The sequence below is a fragment of the Chiloscyllium punctatum genome, chromosome 48, assembly GCF_047496795.1.
Source record: "Chiloscyllium punctatum isolate Juve2018m chromosome 48, sChiPun1.3, whole genome shotgun sequence".
Lineage (NCBI taxonomy): Eukaryota > Metazoa > Chordata > Chondrichthyes > Orectolobiformes > Hemiscylliidae > Chiloscyllium > Chiloscyllium punctatum.
The window spans coordinates 22,985,666-22,999,547 of record NC_092786.1 but is presented as its reverse complement, the minus strand read 5'-3'; the positions used below and the strand labels follow the sequence as shown (position 1 = coordinate 22,999,547).

The following is a 13,882-nucleotide window of genomic DNA, read 5'->3' as shown; positions in this document are numbered from 1 at the left end:
GATATCCCTGGAACTAAGTTAGTAAGACGAGGTTTAGAATACCTGGTATTGTTTTCCCAATGTTAAAACAAAACCATGGTGTTTAAATAGCACCTTATTACATTTCCCAACTGTCTAAGTGCTTCATGTGAAAATCAAAGTTAACTAATCAATTAAATGCATTGCACTGAGGAAGGAATTTGGGTCTGTTCAAACCTTGCCTGCCTTACTTATTCAAGTGCATAACTCACTGATTAGTTTTATTGCTCCAACTCTCGTGTTCAGAAGAAACCAGTTTTATTCCATTACTGTTCACCCAGTTAAACTGGAATATTAATTTTTCAGGGCTGTCACAACATTCTGGATTTCCAATCCAAATAACCATCTTATCAACAATGCAGCAGCTGGGGCTCAGGTAAGACCCACTTAATTGATGTTTGCAAACACTTTTTAAATGTCAAGCTTGAAATCTGGGTTTGAGCTTTAAATGTGTTCCTCTCCTCTTTATTTGGTCTTGCCTATACATAGACCCCATGACCCTTAAAATAAAGGGTTTAATTTTCTGACCTGGCATCTGGTCATGACACCATGACTTGGGTGTAGTCTATCATATGTATATTTGCAAATCTCTGACAGACGATTAGTTTTTGTTAAAAGATCCCAAACATCAAATATGTACATTAACTAGTAAGACCCTTAGGAGCATTGATGTACAGAAGGATCTTGGGGTCCAAGTCCATAGCTCCCTGCAAGTGGCAACACAAATGGTAAAGAAGGGGTACATGTGCTTGCCTTCATCATTCAGAACACTGAATATAAAAGTTTGCCAGTTATAATGCAGCTACGTAAGAGTTTAGTTAGGTGACATTTGGAGTATGGTGTGCAGTTTTGGTTGCCTCACTTTAGAAAGGATGTGGATGCTTTGGAGAGGGTGCAAAGGATGTTTCCAGAACATTGCCTCAATTTGAGTGTATTAACTACAAGAAGAGGTTGGACAAACTTAGATTGTTTTTGCAAGAGCATTGGAGGCTGAGGGGCGACCTGACAGAAGTATATCAAATTGAGGGGCATGAACAAGATGGATAGTTGGAGTTTTATTCCCAGGCTGGAAAATGTTGAATACAAGAGGGGCATAGAGGGGAAAGTTGAAAATGAGATGCGTGAAGCATGCTTTTTTACACAAGTGGGTGGCAGAAATCTGGAACATGCTGCCAAGGACAGTGGTAGAACCAGGTATGTTAACAATGTTTACAGACATGGACAGACTTGAATGAACAAAGTGGAATAGAGGGAAATGGACCATGTGTAGGCAGATGGGATTAGTTTAGAATAGCATCAAGGTTGTCACAGACATGGTGGGCCAAAGGGCTTGTTCCTGTGCTGTATTGTTCTATTGTACACCAGTTTACTAAATAATCTCATTATATCTGTAGTAAATTTTAGCAAATTCCTTCCCACATACAAAATCACAACAAACCAGCTAAGTTAATTCTTTACATTGAAATATTTCTCAAACTTGTCCACCCCAAATTTAAGAGAGGCCAACTTTTTAAATATGGCTCTCTTTGTCAGCTCAGACTAGATTCGATTGCTTTTGTTTTTTAGTTGGGTCAGAAAATTCAGAAATTCCAATAGGCTAAATCACTGAAAATTCCTAAAGGTACCTGACATTGTTTAAAATTTTTCCCCATCCCATTGGTTGCTTGTGCACGCACCGTGCAGAGGATCTGAAGCCAGTGAAGATGACTGTCTGGCGATGGCAGTCTATTTCTGGTGTGATATATTCTGAGTTCCAGTTTTCATCCCTCTGAACTTGTAAACAGAAAGGATAAATATTCTCACCACAGCAGAGTGAATCTTCAGTCCATTGTAGAACTGATGATAGAAGAGAGAACCTGGGAACAAATACAGAAATTGCTTGAGAAACTCAGCATGTCCAGCAGCATCTGTGGAGAGAAAACAGAGTTAACGTTTCAAGTCCAGCATTGATGGGTTGGACCGAAGGGTCTGTTTCCATGCTGTATATCTCTATGACTCTATGTCTCTATGACACCTCTTTAGCTAGGAAAATGTGATATTTATGGTGTTTAAGAGGGTTTGGGAGGAAAAGGAGGGAGCAGGTGGGTGGAGACAGAGAGCCCAGAGACAGAAAAATAATTGGGCAGACAAAAGGTTTGTTGAGAATAAGCCAGGAAGCGAGCAAAAATAGTCATTTGAAAATGGGCTAGCTGGATCTGAAATAACTTGTAACATGACAGCACCTGGGATGCAGGGGTGAGTACTAGATGTGGAAGGAAGGAAGTGTTTGTGCTCTCAAATTGTTCAACTCAATGCTGACCCCTGAAGGCTGTAAGGTCCCTAAGTGGGAGATGAGTCATAGTCACACAACGTGGAAACAGACCCTTCATCCAATTAGGTCATGCCGACCATGTTCCCAAACTAAATCAGCCCCACTTGCCTGCACTTGCATCCCTCCAACCTTTCCTATTTGTGTACTTATCCAAATGTCTTTGAAATGTTGTAATTGTACCTGCATCCACCATTTCCTCTGGCAGCTCATTCCACATACGATATGTAATCAAAAGGTTGCCCCTCTTTTTAATACCATCACCTCTCACCCTCTAGTTTTGACCTCTACCACTTTTGGGGAAACGATCTTCACTATTCACCATATCCATACCACTTGTGATTTTATAAACCTCTATAAGGTCACCCCTCAATCTTGCATGCTCCATTGATAGAAGTTCCAACCTATCCAGCTTATTTTTATAACTCAAACCCTCCATTCCTGGCAACAGCCTGGTAAAACTCTTCTGAACCCTCTCCAATTTAATAATATCCTTCCTGTAGCAGGGTGACCTTGGACTGCACACAGTACTCCAGAAGAAGCCTCACCAATGTCATAGGTTTAGAGAGATGTACAACATGAAAACAGACCCTTTGGTCCAACTTGTCCATGCCGACCAGATTAGATTAGAGTCTCTACAGTGTGGAAACAGGCCCTTCAGCCCAACAAGTCCATACCACCCCTCCAAAGAGAAACCCACCCAAACATATTCCCGTACCCTATATTTACCCCCAACTAACACTACGGGCAATTTAACATGGCCAATTCACCTGACCTGTACATCTTTGGACCGTGGGAGGAAACCGGAGCACCTGGAGGAAACCCATGCAGACACGAGGAGAATGTGCAAACTCCACATAGACAGGCAGGAATCGAACCCAGGACCCTGGTGCTGTGAGGCAGCAGTGCTAACCACTGAGCCACTGTGCCAGATATCCCAACCTAATCTAGTCCATTTACAAATACTTGGCCAAAGTTCTTCTAAACCCTTCCAAATCATATACCAGATGTCTATTAGATGTTGTAATTGTACCAGCCTCCACCACTTCCTCTGGCAGCTCATTCCATACACACACCACTCCCTGCCTCATATATTTCCCCTTTCATCCTAAACCTGTGCCCCCTAGTTCTGGACTCCCTCAACCCAGAGAAAAGACCTTGTCAATTTATCTTATCCATGCCCCTCATGACTTTATAAACCTCTATAAGGTCATTCCTCAACCTCTGACGCTCCAGGGAAAACAGCCCCAGTCTACTCACCTCCCCCTATAGCTCAAACCCTGTATGACCTCAACATGATGTCCCAATTGTTACTCTGCAAGATCTAAGCAATGAAGGCAAGCATGCTAAACACCTTTTTAACTACCTGTGATGCAAACTTCAAAGAATTATGTACCTGCACCCCTAGGTCTTTCTGTTCTTTAACACTAGGACTCTTGTGTTAATTGTATAAGTTCTGTCATTGTTTGCTTTACCAAAATACATGAGGTGTGGTTTTTCCAATTTGCTGGAACTCTGCAGCAGGCCTGAGATGGAAATGTTGGCATGGGAACACATGTTGAGGTGGCGGGCAACTTGTTATAATGTCATCAATTTGAATGGTGATCACACATAAAAGTCAAAGGGTTGAATGTACCTTTCAGTCCATTTACCAGCCAACTGTGAAAATGTCCTTAAAGTGTTGAAGTGAATATTTTGTTTTGAAAGGGAGAGGAATAATTTATCTGTAATTAAACGCACATTTTATAAAATTAGTACAGCTCTAGAATCCCATCATCAGGCAGACATGAGCTAATGACTGTCAGGTTAGAGGACTTTGATTCGAAGCCACTGCTGGTCAACCACAAAATATTCTCTAAGTCTAAAATGGCAAATGAGCATCCACTCAGGAAAAGCCTAATCTAGAAATAGTCTGATTATGGCATGCTGTGAAACTGAAAATTCATGTCATTTATAGAATGGCATCAGAAAAATGACCCTAAAAGCTAATAGATTAGCAGCAACCCAACGAGTGTCGTTGAGGGAAGAAAGACTGTTGTCTTGGCCTCTCTTGACCGCCACTCAGCAGAAAATCACCTCAGAATCTACTTCAACTACTTTGCACCTCCCCCCCCCAAACACACACACACACTCTCTCTCTCTCATTCTCTCTCTCTCTGTCTATCTATTTATCTATCTATCTATCTTTACCATTAAAGAGAGAAGTCAGCTCAATAGCTTCATGTTGAAACAATGGTGCAGAGTTCAGATCCTCTGTGACCAATACTCTGGTAGATTGTTTGAACAAACTTTAATGTTTCTTGTTTCTTCCTAGGATGTGGGGATTTGGTTTATCTTCCATCGAGCTCCTACTGGACAATCAGTTGGTCAATACCCAGAGGGTCAGTCTGAATTTACCCCACTTGGGGTATTTTATAACAACAGGGTGCATTCCAATTTCAAGGTGTGTACAAGTTCCACCACAAAACATAGAATAGAGTACCTATAGTGTGGAAACGGGCCTTTCAGCTCAACAAGTCCACAGTGACCTTCTGAAAGGTTTTCCACCCAGACCCAACCCCCATTCTATCCCTGTAACCTTGTATTTCCCATGGCTAATGTACCTAACCCACACATCCCTGCACCCTATGGGTAATTTAGCATGGCCAATCCAGTTAACTTGCACATATTTGGATTGTGGAAGGAAACTGGAACACCTGGCGGAAACGCATGCAGACACGGGCTTAATGTGCAAACTCCACATTGACGGTGGGTAGAATTGAACCTAGGTCCCTGGTGCTGAGAGGCAACAGTGGTAATCATTGAACCACTGTGCTGCCAATTATTTAATGCTGTCTATATTATTTGTTATTTTAAAGAAAGTAGCATATGCTTATGTAGTATGTAAAAAGCTGTGGATTTATAATGTGCTACATACAAATGCAGAGACCAGATATGGGGTGGCATAGTGACTCAGTGGTTAGCACAGTTGCCTCATAATGCCAGGGACCCATGTTTGATTCCACACTCGGGCAACTGTCTTGTGGAGTTTGCACATTCTCCCAGTATCTGTGTGGGTTTCCTCCCACAGTCCAAAGGTGTACAGGTTAGGGTGGATTGGCCATGCTAAATTGTCCATAGTGTCCAGGGATGTGCAGGTTCGGTTGATTAGCCATGGGAAATGCAAGGTTGTCGGGTAGGGGGTGAGTTTTGGTGGGATGCTGTTTGAACGGTTGGTGTGGATTTGATGGGTTGAATGGCCTGCTTCCACACTATGGGAATTCTATTATTCTATCAGTGACTGAGTACATGAGTTACAAAAGTTTGTACAGTATATATCATGGATCTCTGAAATATATTTTGTAATTCCAGCATTTCCCAGAATTATCTGCAGGCCTGGACAAGCTTTCTCTTAATTTAGTCCAAGTGCAACCACAAAAATTCTTTTACTCTTAAGTACAAACTCTCAATAAATTGCTAGTTTGCTTGGAATCCATTTGACCTCTTAGCTATTCAAACCTTTTAATTGAAGCAATTATAGTGATTGCAATGAACAAACAGAAGAATATTGAATAATCAAATCCTTCTTGCACTGCCAAAACTATCATTCAAAAAGCATCATGTATTACAAAAAGCTGCTGAATTTATTCATGTTATACCTTTAAATTACCCTCTACAATCCGTGTGCATGGCTAAAAATATAAACAGAGGATAGACTGAAAGAAGAAATCGAACCATGGGATTGGCTGCTTAGGATGGAATCTACTGTTGATTGTTTGTTTGTTTTTGTCAGCCAAGCCCCATATCCCGTATCCCCTGTGGGTATGGAGTACACACTGGAATGATGTTGTTCCTGGCCCAATGAAAAACTCCACAGCTTTGGAGTACCAGTAGGCACCACTACCCAAACAGGCATCGCTCAGGAGCAAAGACAGAAGGTCCTTAGAATGAAGATGCCTCACATTTCACCAATGAGACGGGGTGAAGCAGATAAGACCCTACCCCACTGGAGCAAGACCAGAAGAAAATGGACACTGGTAACCCCGCAAACTGTTAAAATGGGGTTTAAAATTGCCAGCATAAATGTGCGTAGCATTAAAGCGGCTACGCGATGTGTTTCAACGCTGGCCTTCCTGGCCAACGTCAAAGCCGATGTCCTGTTTCTGCAGGAGTGCGGGATACCGCACCTCAGCAGTTACAGGAGATGGTCGAGCTTGTGGGCCCACGGGCCGTCAGTGTGGTCGGGGGGCAGCGATAGCCGCGCCTCCGGCCTGGGTATCCTGTTGCGGGGAGGCAACTTCACCATCTCCGAGGTTAAGGAGGTGGTGGGCGGGCGCCTCCTCGTCGTGGACGTCAAATACAGAAACGCTCCCGTGAGACTAATCAACGTGTACGCCCCAGTGGGTAAGAGTGAACGGTTGGCCGTCCTGCAACAGCTTCCACTGCTGCTGGCTACGTCCAGGCCGGTCATTCTGGCCGGAGACTTCAACTGCATCATTGATGCTGATGGACGATCCGGCGGGGGGGACAGTAAACCGGACGCTACGTCCAGGGCCCTGATGGAAACGGTCAAAGACGCCAAGCTGCACGACGTCTTCAGCGCCCCTGCAGACGGAGCGCAGCGTAGATACACCTGGTCACGGGCAGACGGGTCTATCCGCTCAAGGATAGATTACCTGTTTGTGTCCCGAACGCTCTCGGTCAGATCCACCGACGTCAAGCCGGTGTTCTTCTCTGACCACTGCCTCCTGCTGGCCGACTGTCACCTACAGGACGAACAGCGGGCGGGCAAGGGAACGTGGAAACTGAACACTAAGCTGTTGACCCCGGGAAACATCGAAGAGCTCAAGAGGGATTACGCAGGTTGGAGAACCGTGAAGCCCCTCTTTGAGTCTCCAGCGGACTGGTGGGAAACGGTAAAAGGGAACATCAAGAGGTTCTTTATCCTCAAAGGTGTCCAGGAGGCGAGAGAGAGGCGGGGAAAACTGTCCCAGCTCCAGGAAAGTATGCAGAACCTGCTCCTGCTGCAGACGATGGGGGTGGATGTCACGGAGGACCTCAAGGAGGTGAAGGGCCAGCAAGCCTCGCTCTTTGCCTCGGAGGCCTCCAGGATAATCTTCCGGTCCAGGGTCCGCTCGGTGGAGCAGGACGAGACGTGCTCACGTTTCTTCTTCCAGAAGGTGCACAAAGAGAGCTCCGTGCTCAGCAGCCTGAAGAAAGAAGATGGCTCGGTAACGTCATCTCAGGCTGACGTCATGAGGATCAGCAAATCCTTCTACGCCAGCCTGTATGACTCGAAGCCGACCGACAGCGCGGCCTCCCAGTCGTTCCTGTCCTCTATCACGGAGGTCCTAGATGACGGAACACGAGAGAGGCTGGACCAGCCGCTATCTCTGGATGAACTGACCAAGGCCCTCGAGTCCTTCGAAAAGAATAAAACTCCCGGAAGCGACGGCTTACCGGTCGAGGTTTATTCCGCTCTTTGGGACTTGATCGGCCAGGACCTGCTGGAGGTGTATGTCAGTATGCTCCGGGCAGGTACCATGAGTGAATCCATGAGGAAAGGCATCATCACCCTCGTCTACAAGCGGAAGGGGGAGAGGGAGGAAATTAGAAATTGGAGACCGATCTCACTGTTAAATGCAGACTACAAAATCCTGTCAAAGGTCATCGCCAACCGGGTCAGGTCTGCTCTGGGATCGGTGATCCACCCGGACCAAACCTGTGCTGTACCGGGCAGGAAGATCTCTGAGAGTCTCGCACTCCTCAGGGATACGATCGCCTACGTGCAGGACAGGGGGGTGGACACCTGCCTCATCAGCCTGGACCAGGAGAAAGCCTTTGACAGGATATCGCATACATATATGAGGGATGTCCTCTCCAAAATGGGCTTTGGGGAGGGAATCGGAAATTGGATCAGACTGCTCTACACCAACATTGTCAGTGCAGTCTCAATCAATGGGTGGGAATCAGATAGCTTCCCTGTAAGATCTGGAGTCAGGCAGGGATGCCCCCTCTCACCCGCCTTGTTTGTGTGTTGCATAGAGCCATTTGCCGAATCCATCAGGAAGGATGCGAGCCTGAGAGGGGTGACTATTCCTGGCAGCGGGGGCCTGCAGGTTAAGGCCTCCCTGTACATGGATGACGTCGCTGTTTTCTGCTCGGATCCGCTGTCCGTGCACAGACTCGTGTGCATCTGCGACCAGTTCGAACGGGCCTCGGGGGCCAAGGTAAACCGAGGCAAGAGCGAGGCCATGCTCTTCGGGAACTGGGCCGACCAATCCTCTATCCCCTTCACCGTCAGGACTGACCACCTGAAGGTGCTGGGTATTTGGTTCGGGGGGGCTGGGGCGTGCGCCAAGACCTGGGAGGAGCGGATCAGGAAGATGAGACAGAAACTAGGCAGATGGGGGCAACGGTCGCTCTCCATCGCGGGAAAAAACCTGGTCATCAGGTGTGAGGTACTCTCAGTATTGCTATATGTGGCACAGGTCTGGCCTATCCCCAGGACCTGTGCCGCCGCAGTCACCCGGGCCATCTTCCAATTCATTTGGAGATCAAAGATGGACCGGGTCCGAAGAGACTCAATGTACAAAGACCGGTGCAATGGGGGAAAAAACACGCCCAATGCCACCCTCACCCTGATGGCCACCTTTGTGTGTGGCTGCATCAAGCTGTGCGTGGATCCCCGGTACGCAAACACCAAGTGTCACTACGTACTGAGGTTCTACCTGTCCCCGGTGTTGCGAAGGATGGGCCTGGCCTCGCTGCCGCGGAACGCTCCGAGTAGTTGGACCGTTCCGTATCACCTGTCCTTCGTGGAGAAATTTATGAGGAAAAACACCTTTGACCACAAGTCCATCAGGAAGTGGTCAGCACGTAGCGTCCTTGAGACCCTTCGGGAAAAGGAGAGGGCGGATCCTGTCGAGCGGTTCCCTGAGCAGACTGTCAAAGCCATTTGGCAGAATGCCTCATCGCCAGAACTTTCCAACAAGCACCAAGACGTGGCTTGGCTGGTGGTGAGAAGGGCTCTGCCTGTGAGATCCTTTATGCACGCCCGGACTCTCTGCCGCACCGCACGCTGCCCTCGAAGTGGCTGCGGGGGGGACGAGACTGTCACACACCTCCTTCTGGAATGTGCCTATGCAGAGGAAGTCTGGAGAGGAATGCAGTGGTGCTTGTCGAGGTTCGTCCCGAGCAGCGCCGTGACGCGGGACTCCGTGCTCTACGGCCTGTTCCCCGGGACTCACACCGAGACGAACATTAACTGCGCCTGGAGGATCATCAACTCGGTGAAGGACGCTCTCTGGGCGGTCCGAAACCTGTTGATCTTCCAGCTGAAGGAGTTGACCCCGACCGAGTGTTGCAGACTGGCACATTCCAAGGTCCAAGACTACGTGTTGAGGGACGCGCTGAAGCTTGGGGCAGCTGCCGCCAAGGCGCGGTGGGGAAAGACCACTGTGTAAGATCGGCCTGCCGAAAGAAGAACAGGGGGCCCATACAGATGTTTTTTTGGGCTCTGCTGATGCCTCAGCCAAATATATGTATATATACAAGATTGAAAAAATGCACAGGATTGTAAAGGACAAGAATAAAGTCGAATCTGTGTTTGTAAATATGGACATATGTATGGCATGATCCAATGTACAGACCATCAAATCATTTATGAATAAAGTATATTTTTGAAATAAAAAAAAAAAAAAAAAAAGATAAGACCCCTCAGAGGGGCCCTCTGCAAAATGGGTTGGAGCTGCACACCTGACCTTTCTGACCTTCAGACCTGTCATTGGCCATGGATCCATTGACTCCATAGACATACCCTTTCCCTCAGCCATCTCCACGGAGCTGCCAGACTTCTCAGCAGGAGTGCCCTCTGATACCAGGAAGATCCCAGCGATTTCCTTCCCCAACTGCATGTACATCACTGGGTTCCTCATCAGCGGCTACCCATCCTCTGTGTCTCTGTAATACTGACAATATTCAGCACTCTGTGCTAGAAATGTTCCCTGGTGAAAATGACTTACTTTATGCTATGGGAACGTTCTGTATTGCGTACCTCTCAAGCTTCTGTGTTCTTCCTCCCCACATCTGACTAATTGACTGCAGTACATCCATCAATTACCAGTGCTCTGTGCATTTTGCTAAAACTCTTGTGTAATATTCACTTCTATCATTGCTGGATTGATGCTTCAAAGCTCCCCACTCATTAAGTTCCTTCATGAAATCTTTCAACTGAAATAAAATGCTTTTTGATTTAACAGTGGAATCAAGGAACACTTTTGCACAACTTCCTCATTAATGATCTCAACAAAGCTACCTTCTTTACTTCTCATTTGATGCTTGTTTGTTAGTTTTAGCAGAGGCAGAGTACCCTGAGTTGAGTTAAAGGTGAAGCAATGTTTAACACTTTTTAATTGGTCCACCATCTTTTAATCACATCTTTGTCTCTGTTAAAACTCACCGTTGGAATTGCCCATTCCAGACCTCCACATTGAACAGGAAAACTAACATTGTGAATTGATGTTTAACAACATTTAGAAATCAAAAAGCAAATAAAGAACCAAGAAACAGCAAATCGTTGCTCAGAACTTGTGAAAAATGGATAAGGAACAAACACTTGCAGAAAGAAAAGTTTTCGCCTCAAGAAAAGGAGAATTGCAAAGAAGCGATTGAGAATGAAAGAATCACATTCATGTTAGAATAAAGATGAAAACAACTTAACTGGATCTGAGGGATGAGAAAGAACTGTGGAGTTGGAGCGTGGAAGAACTTCCTTCACTCATTGTAGCATTTCCTGCCAGTTTCAACAAAAATCCAAAACCCCAAAGAATGGAGTTAAAATCCAGAATCTTTTATTCCACCTGGCATTGTCGTTTTGTGTAATTTGTAGTCAGGTTCTGGTATTGATGGTGGAGAATTGCATTTTTGTAATGTTTTGAGCAAACCTTCTCGATTGGTTCACTGTGACTTTCTTTTCTGCCCTAGGCTGGACTTTTTATTGGCAGTGGAGTGAAGACAACAGAGTCCAATGCTGAAGATCCCAGGGAGGTTCTTACAGTCGACTTTGCAAGGTATAACAACGTATTATTTTAGGACATTCAAACCAACTTACTTATTCTTGGATTAAACTCATTTACATGTTACATTCCACAACCTTTTGTTCTATTTGAGCCAGTTGCATCAACTTTACTGGTTTAAATCAGTAGAAGTGGGTCCTCCTTAAAGAGGAGATGATTTGAAGGTAATTGAGATACTTTCCCACAAGGAAAGAAGAACAACCAAAGCCAAAGCTGTCTGGATGATGAAAGAGTTTGAGCATAGAGTGAAGTAGAGAAAGGGGACATATGTAAGGCTCTATATATCAAAGATCAGCCTGTTAATGAAATAGGGTCAGTCTGAATACAAGAAGTATAGAGGAGAAGTGAAAAAGCTACTGAAAGTGGCAAATAGACAATGCGCTATTATAAGGGAGAATCCAAGTCTTCTGTGGGAACACGATTATTGAGAGGATTTCAGAAGAACAGTGGAGTAGGTTAGGAATAAAATGCTGATCTGTTGGTGGGGACAGACATCTTCTCTCTAGCAACAAATGTCTGCTTTGCATCAGAATTTATAAGGGACTACAATCTTGCTGGATCTATAATAAACGGGGAGGTTGCCATAATACTCACAAAAGGAAAAACAGAGATAAAAGTGAGGTACTAGGAAGGCTCTGAGTAGATAAGTTGACCCGGTTAGGTGTGATGCTGGAGGTTCTAAGCAAGGTGAGGGAGGATATTGTTGAGGTGCTCGTTACAACTTTGCACTCCTCCTGACAGGGTGTTGCCAACAGACTGTACTGTTGCACACTTATTCAATAAAGCAGAATGTTCAAAGAGAAATCTAGGCCAGACATGACAAGCTTTTAGGACATAGCCCCAGGGGGAATATTAGCAAATATTGGAAACAGAATCAACTAATAGAGAAGAACCAAAATGGATTTATTTAGGAAACTTGTGCATGGTCAACTTGATTGATGCAAAGTAAGGTTTGTGATTTATATACAGTCAGTTCTGCCTTAATGCACGTTTCTTCAACACGAATTGGCTTTAATGCGATCGAAGAACTTAGACATTATTTGTAGAAGGGAAATGTTCCTTACCTATATTGGCTATAACGTGATTCTGATCCCTTTAGTTTAAATGGCATGGCTATTGCACAATTTTCTTATTATAACACAAGAAGGTGGCCCAGCAGTTAGTACTGTTGCCTCTCAGCACCAGGGTCTCAGGTTCGATTCCAGCCTCGGGTGACTGTCTGTGTGGAGTTTGCACATTCTCCCCGTGTCTGCGTGGGTTTTCTCCAAGTGCTCCGGTTTCCTTCTACAGTCCAAAGATGTGCCGGTCAGGGTGAATTGGCCATGCTAAATTGCCCATAGTGTTAGGTGCATTAGTCAGAGGGAAATGGGTCTGGTTGGGTTACTCTTCAGAGGATCAGTGTGGACTGGTTGGGCCAAAGGGCCTGTTTCCTCACTGTAGGGAATCTCATCTAATCATTGTATGAGAGCAGAACTATTGAGTTATATCAGAACCGTAAGAATACCATTTACTTTTGAGTTTGGATATTTGAATTTGATTTGTTGGTTTACTTTTTTTTCATTCATGGGATGAGGGCGTTGTTGGCTAGTCCAACATTTATTGCCCATCCCTAATTGTCAGGAGGGCAGTTAAGAGTCAACCACATTGTTGTGGGTCATGTAAGCCAGACCAGGTAAGGATGGCAATTTCATTCCCTAAAGGCTACCAGTGAACCAGATGGGCTTTTCTAACAATCGACTACGGGTTCATGGTATTTAGACTCCTAATTCCATATTCTTATTGAATTCAAATTTCATCTGCTTTTGTTCAATTTGAACCCAGTGCCCAGAACATTACCTGGTCTCTGGATTACCAGGCCAGTGATAATAAACTATGATAACTAGTACCACTAGGCTGTTGCCGCTTTCTCTGTGTGTCTGAAGAGGGTATAATGATTCATTGTAGTATCTCTGTAACTCTCACTGAGAGGAGTTTTATGTTCCAGATTTATTAATTCCATCTGCTGCCGGGGTGGGATTACAACCCATCCCAGGTTGTGGAGGTGCCGGTGTTGGATTGAGATAGACAAGGTCAGAGGTCACATGATGCCAGGTTATAGTCCAACAGATTTATTTGAAATCACAAACTTTCAGAGTACTGCCCCTTCATCAGGTGAAGTTTTCACCTGACAGAGGAGCTGAGCTCTGAACGCTTATAATTTCAAATAAACCTGGTGTCATGTGACTTCTGACCTTAACTCATCTCAGGGTAAAACCAAGGACTGCAGATGCTGGAAACCTGAGTCTAGATTAGAGTGGTGCTGGAAAAGCACAGCAGGTCAGGCAGCATCGAGGAGCTGGAGAATCGACGTTTCAGGCAAAAGCCCTTCATCAGGAATAGAGGCAGGAAGCCTCCAGGGTGGAGAGATAAATGAGAGTGGGTTGGGGGTGGAGAGAAAGTAGCATAGAGTACAATAGGTAAATGGGGGTGGGGATGGAGACCATCGGCTCATTATGCCACT

The 13,882-nt window shown here is 45.4% G+C and overlaps 2 protein-coding genes across 6 annotated transcripts in view; both read left to right on the top strand.

Annotated features, from left to right (window-relative positions):
* The window catches only part of LOC140468795 (cell migration-inducing and hyaluronan-binding protein-like), a 258,752-nt gene that overhangs the window by 23,321 nt on the left and 221,549 nt on the right, over positions 1-13,882 (top strand). The window lies entirely within an intron of this gene.
* Positions 1-13,882, top strand: part of LOC140468793 (cell surface hyaluronidase CEMIP2-like) — a 151,982-nt gene that overhangs the window by 64,813 nt on the left and 73,287 nt on the right. For all 4 annotated transcript variants that reach the window (XM_072564814.1, XM_072564817.1, XM_072564816.1 and 1 more), the window contains 3 exons: positions 325-394; positions 4,641-4,769; positions 11,291-11,376. In XM_072564814.1, coding sequence (XP_072420915.1) covers positions 325-394; positions 4,641-4,769; positions 11,291-11,376 — 285 coding nt within the window. The remainder of the gene's footprint in view (positions 1-324; positions 395-4,640; positions 4,770-11,290; positions 11,377-13,882) is intronic.